The 6101-nt window shown below is 49.8% G+C and overlaps 1 protein-coding gene across 20 annotated transcripts in view; it reads left to right on the top strand.

Annotated features, from left to right (window-relative positions):
• Positions 1–6101, top strand: part of SUN1 (Sad1 and UNC84 domain containing 1) — a 59458-nt gene that overhangs the window by 36893 nt on the left and 16464 nt on the right. For 12 of the 20 annotated variants that reach the window (XM_017508261.2, XM_017508260.2, XM_037731258.1 and 9 more), the window contains 5 exons: positions 620–678; positions 814–956; positions 1488–1697; positions 3389–3475; positions 4715–4758. In XM_017508261.2, coding sequence (XP_017363750.1) covers positions 620–678; positions 814–956; positions 1488–1697; positions 3389–3475; positions 4715–4758 — 543 coding nt within the window. The remainder of the gene's footprint in view (positions 1–619; positions 679–813; positions 957–1487; positions 1698–3388; positions 3476–4714; positions 4759–6101) is intronic. The other 8 variants (XM_017508262.2, XM_037731259.1, XM_017508258.2 and 5 more) reach the window with 1 other exon arrangement.

Genomic DNA, 6101 nt, shown 5'->3' with positions numbered 1-6101 from the left:
GCGCCACCACGCCCAGCTAATTTTTTGTAGTTTTAGTAGAGACGGGGTTTCACCATGTTGACCAGGATGGTCTCGATCTCTTGACCTCGTGATCCACCCCCCTCGGCCTCCCAAAGTGCTGGAATTACAGGCGTGAGCCACCGCGCCTAGCCCCACATAGTGTTTTTATATTCTTATTTAGTTTTTCAAACCAACCTGTGAGATAAGAAAGGCAGGTATCATTAGGAAAAACAGGTGTGCAGAGGTGAGGCAGCTGGAAGGGCCGGGGCAGGATGGGGAGCCAGGTCCGGGCTCCTGCCCTGCTGCAGTTCCCAGGGGTGTCAGGCCCCTCAGTAGGCCAGTGATCCACAGGGGCAGCGACTCAGGGTGGCTCAGACCTTTCAGTCCGTGCCAGAGAGTTGGTAAGCATGTGCTTGGAAACACAGGCCTCAAGGACGCCATTTTATGGAGAACTACACAGTTCTCCTGTAGGCATCACAAGCCTTATAGATAAAACCTTAACTGCTTTTCGAATATTGGTGGGGTGGATTTTGTACAAAATTATCTAGAGGGGGAAAACAGATTGGTGAACCCTGACTGAAACTTTTTCCAAGCTAAAGATTTTTATTTTTACTCCCAGGTGCCTTCGAAATATTTGCAAGTTTTTAGTCTTCCTCATCCCGCTCTTCCTTTTACTAGGTAAGTTGTATCTGGCTTAGTTGCCTCCTATGACCAAGCCGTACACATATGTGTAAATTAGCGGGAAAAATGAGCATGTAAGTCCATGTTTTGAGAAGTGTGATGTACCCATGTGTGGTGGTTTTTGTCTTTTAGCAGGTCTCTTCTTATGGGGCCAGGGTGATTTCTTTTCATTCTTGCCTGTGTGGAACTGGGTAAGCCTGCATAGAACACAGCAGGTGGATGACCCCAAGGACGTATTTAAACCTGCGACTTCTCACCTGAACCAGCCTCTACAGGTAAGAGGGTAGAAAGGCCTCTCAGCTGATACTACCCATGTGTGGTCTTTGGGGACGCTTCCATACTGCAAGTGAGAGGGTAGCAAGGTCTCTAAGCAGGCACTGCCCATGTGTGGTCTTCGGAGATGTTTCCACACTACTGTGAGCTGAGCACTTCAGGCAGGTGCCCTGTGTTAGGAAATATTTTTAAATAACAGATAAGCGAGTCTTTGGAGCTCCTTAAGTGTTCTAAAATAGTTCAAATGCACATTTAAAGTATTCTTATGATTCAGTTAGTTTTAATTTAAAAAACAATAGTATTCATTACTATGCAAACTGTAGAAAGTATAAGAGAAGATAATGAGAACCACCCACAGTCATGCATGTAAGGATTGAGTCCCCAATACTCCAGGTTTCTGTGGATTCCTCCTTTCGTGTACTTGTCTACTCTGTAGTTGGCATCTTGCTGTAGGACACAGTTCTGAGGTTTTGACAGACTTGGTGCTTATGGTCACTTGACTACCTGGTTTCATTTCCTTTTTGCCATTTTAGGGTGACAGTGAGGCTCTTCCGTGGCATTGGATGAGGGGCGTGGAGCAGCAGGTGGCCTCTCTGTCTGGACAGTGCCACCACCATGGCGAGAATCTCCGAGAGCTAACTGCCATGCTTCAGAAGCTGCAGGCTCGGGTGGACCAGATGGACGATGGTGCTGCCGGGCTGTCAGCATCAGTCAGAGATGCTGTGGGACAGCACCTAAGGGAGGTGGGTGCCCCTGGGCTACTGGGCTCCACAGTAACACCAGTGCGCTTCTGGGTGCCGTGTTCTCTCCTGTTGGGAGACGGAGGGGACAGGAGAGGTGCCATTGTGAGAAGGAGCTGCGCTTTTTGTTCTTAGTTGTTGAGAGCAGTGTGCTCGAGAGGGAAGAGTGGCTTTCCTGTCGTTTGCTGAGGACCAGAAACTGTGGCTTCCATAGCTTACGTGGAAGTGGTAGGCAGGAGACATGTGATAACCCCAAGCGGGAAGTCTGCTGGTCATGGAGAAACATGGCCTTTTGTGTCCTGTTCTCCAGATTGCCCTCTTGGTGGCAGGTCATGGTGCTCTGTCGCTGCAGACAGTATAGCCACTGAGATGGACACGCACCATCTCACATAGGTTCCCAGATGTGCTTCTCTTCTGAGGCAGCCCGAGATGCTCCCACCCACCGCAGGTCGGGATCCAGGAACCTCTGGTTCAGAGGATGCCCTCTCTTGTAAAGAAAATAGTTGACACCTGTTCAAAACAGTTCAGTGAACACTAACTGTCACGCAGCCTGGGCTCATTTTAGTACAGATTGACCCTATTCTTAAGCTGCCTTCCAACACATGCCTGTCTGTGGGTGTGATCACAGCGCTGATTGGGAGTGCAGGGCAGGACTTCCCTCTGAAGCAGCACGCACAGCGTTAAATGCTCATTCCCCCGGCAGCTGGCAGAGTCTGTTACCTGCTCCCCTGAGCCTCAAGCTCACGTTGGCATCTGCACTGCCTAGTGGAGGACATCACTACTTGCATATGGCCATGTACATTTATGTTAATTAGCACCACACAGAATTTTTAAATGTAGGTTCTCATGTGCACGACCCCATTTCAGGTGCTCAGTAGCCATGAGTGGCTGGTGCTGCCTTGCTGGACAGCACAGATGCAGCATGTCCCACTGTGGCCCAGGGGTGCTGGATGGCAGGTGTGTTGGAGACGGCGAGGGCCTCAGGGTCTCACGGGGTTTGGTCTTTCAGTGCCCTGGGCTCAGGCCTGTGGTCTCAGCTACTTGGGAGGCCAAAGTGGGAGGACCCCTGAGCCCAGGAGGTGAAGGCTGCAGTGAGCCAAGATCGTGCCACTCACTGCACTCCAGCCTGGACCACAGAGGAGACCTATGACCCAGGCTGGAGTGTACCCAAGAGAGGAAGGGAGGAAGCGATCTCTAAAGTCAGGGATGAAGATAAGGTTTTTTTGTTTTTTGTTTTTTGTTTTTTTTTTTTGAGATGGAGGCTTGCTCTGTTGCCAGGCTGGAGTATAGTGGCGCCATCTCGGCTCACTACAACCTCCGCCTCCCAGGTTGAAGCAATTCCCCTGCTTCAGCCTACTGAGTAGCTGGGACTACAGGCGCGTGCCACCACGCCTGGCTTATTTTTTCTATTTTAATAGGGATGGGGTTTCAGCATGTTAGCCAGGATGGTCTCTCTCTCCTGACCTTGTGATCTCCCTACCTCGGCCTCCTAAAGTGCTGGGATCACAGGCATGAGCCACAGCACCCGGCCAGGATGTTGTTGTTAAGCAGATTCTTCCTTTAGGTTGTGCGCCACATTGCGACCACATAGTCTCTGATCGTCAGTATTCCGTGTGGAAATGCCTTCGCCTAATTTGCCAGCTTTTTGTTACTTAACTTTCTCCATAATTTGTTCACTCCGTTTCTTTCCTAAGACTGACGTTATGGCTTTTCACCAAGAACATGAAGTGCGCATCTCACGTTTGGAAGATATTCTGGGAAAACTGAGAGAAAAATCTGAGGTATTTATTCTTGACCTTATGCTCTTTTAAAATAAAAAGAAAATCAACTATGGCTAATATTTTAAGCCCCTTAGTCATTTCATGTTCCTCGTTTTAGGGTATTTGTTTCTGTTCTGTGTAAAATGGGAAGAAACATTTGTTTTCTCTCTCGTGTGGCTGCGGCTGTGGGGCTCTGATGTTTAATCAGTTGCATGACTCCTGGGCCACCTGCGTCTCTCAAGAGCACAGAGCAGGGCTGCACACGCCAGGAGGTGGCTCTGCACATTCCAGGCAGCCTCTGGGTTCCCATCCAGCTCCTCCTGGCTCCAGGGTGCTTCCTTGCTGTCACACAGCCTCCTTGCAGTGTCTTTAGAGGAGAGATAAAGGTCTTTTGACAGACAGCACTAGCTTTGGGTGGGAAGCCCGTGACCATGAATTGCTGGTAACTCCAGGGGAGGGGCTGGCCCTCTGTGCTGCCCCTAGCCCTGGAGAGTTGGGGGTGGGGCTCAGATTTCAGCTTTGTGTGTCTGTGGTGCTTCACATAGAGCCTGGCATGTCACATGTGCGTGTGTGTGTATTGAATTACCTTGGGAAATGTCGTGAGGCCAAGGGTTGTATTTAGCACTCCCTTTTGGGAATCTTGGGACCTGCTCCTGGATTATGGACCCTGTGAGATCAGGCGGGTTTACCTGGGAGGGAGGGAAGGGCTGAGAGGAGCAGGCAGAGGCAAGAATGTACCGACCTGCCCACCCACCTGTGAGGGTGTGTGGGCCGCCTCCTCCTGTGTCCACCTTCCCTGGGCTGGGCTGCAGAGACCTCCGTGGAGTCAGACTTGGGGCCAAAGCTGATGCTCAGCACGGGCCTGCTCTCTGGTCGCACTGATGGCACAGGCCACCATGGTGCAGCTTCATGTGTGCATCTGCTGCGCCCCCATCCTCCATGTTGAGAACACGCTCTGGGGGTGTGACAGGGAGCTGACTCAGCCTGGGTGCTGGTTTGCAGGAGCTGCATGTTTCGAGCCCGCAAGGCAGTTCCTGTGTGATTTGCACTCCTTGTCACGCACACATGATGTCTGCTGAAAGGTTTCTTTCAAATGTACCATGAACAATTCCTCCCTGCCAGCCATAGGTGGACTGGACTTTTAATTAAAGGGGATATTCCAGATAAATCAATGGAGTTTTAAGTTAATCAAGTATATGGGTTTTATGAAAAGTTAGTATAACTTATGTGTTTCAGTAGGTTATTTCTCATACTTTTTAGGCCATCCAGAAGGAACTAGAACAGACCAAGCAAAAAACAGTCAGGTAAGATGATTTGGAAAATGTTCACTTGTCTTCTGTGTGTGTGTTTGGTTATGTGGAGGGACAGCCGTGATGGGGATGATGCAGGGCCTGCCTCTACCAAGTGTCACTTGAAGGCCCTGAGGTTTGTGGCCAACAGACACACTCCTGCTGGGTGTCCTGCTGGGTCGCATGAGGACAGGGGGCTCCTCAGGGGCTTGCCACCTCCCCTCCATGCGGCATGGACCTCTGTAGTTCAGCATTCTCAAAAGTGCTGCCTGCACCCCTGCTGTGCCCCGAGGTCTTCAACTCTGGTGTCCTTGCAGGGCCACCCTCAGGGAATAGGTCCATGGCCCATATCACAGCCTGCTTCATGGTGGAAGTCATGGTGGGCCCTGTGCCAGCCCTCCACTGGCACCGTCAGCGTCTAGGTGGGTGGGGTTACAGCTTAGCCCCATCCCTGCTGCTGCTCCTGGAAGATAGCCCCGTGTAGGCAGGTCACCTGCTTCCAGGACCTCCCAATTTGTGTTGGGTGTGTCACAGCGGGCCTCTTCGAGTGGCTGTTGGTTCTACTGTCCTTGGAATCCGTGGCACAGCCGGATCCCTCTACAGTTCTTGGGAAGCTGGTGTTTTGGTCCTCATTCCAGGTGGCTTTCTTCCACACGACTGTTGATTTGCCCGAAGCCCCCTCAAGTGGTGCTTCCCTTTCACTGGTGTTCCCAGAACGGCAGCTTTGTCTGTCTTCCTTAGTTTTATGCACACAGCACGAACTCCCCACGGTCCTCCCTGCTTGTAGATTCAGCAGGCTTGGCTTGGTTGTGCTTTCTCAAGGTCCTCGTGTCTGCTCTCAGGAGGGTCCGTCCTCCCCCTGTGCCCCGTGTGCCTTTTCTGAGGACGAGTGTGAGTGCTGGAGCACAGTTTTCTCAGCTCCAAAGCCTTTATTTCAGTAACAAGTTGCTTTAATACACGAATATGTCAATCCTAAAGTGTTTATCCAGGAGTGAGCTTTTTGAGATATGAATTGGTAGTATCTCAACGACTATGTGTACCTATAAATGTAAATATATTACTGTATAATACATAGTACCTCATAAAGTTAAATTATAAAACAAACCCCAAGGCCATGTATTTTTAGTGCAATTATTTGTTCAATCAGCATAAAAATTTAGATTCAGCTTTATGATGATTACTGATAAATATTGTCTCATTTCTTCCATCCAAGTAGTAACCAGGTCCAACCTTGCTTTGCTTTCAGGGTGGTATGGCTATAGACAATATTGTCTCATTTCTGAAGTCTTATTTTTAATTTTAAGGAAATACAGGGTTTCTTTTTTGTTGTTTGTTTTTGGTTTTGTTTTTTTTTTTTT

Source organism: Cebus imitator, unplaced genomic scaffold (genome assembly GCF_001604975.1).
Source record: "Cebus imitator isolate Cc_AM_T3 unplaced genomic scaffold, Cebus_imitator-1.0 Scaffold388, whole genome shotgun sequence".
NCBI classification, from domain to species: Eukaryota; Metazoa; Chordata; class Mammalia; order Primates; family Cebidae; genus Cebus; species Cebus imitator.
Note: the sequence above shows the minus strand (reverse complement) of the source record. Positions and strands in the feature narration are given on the sequence as shown.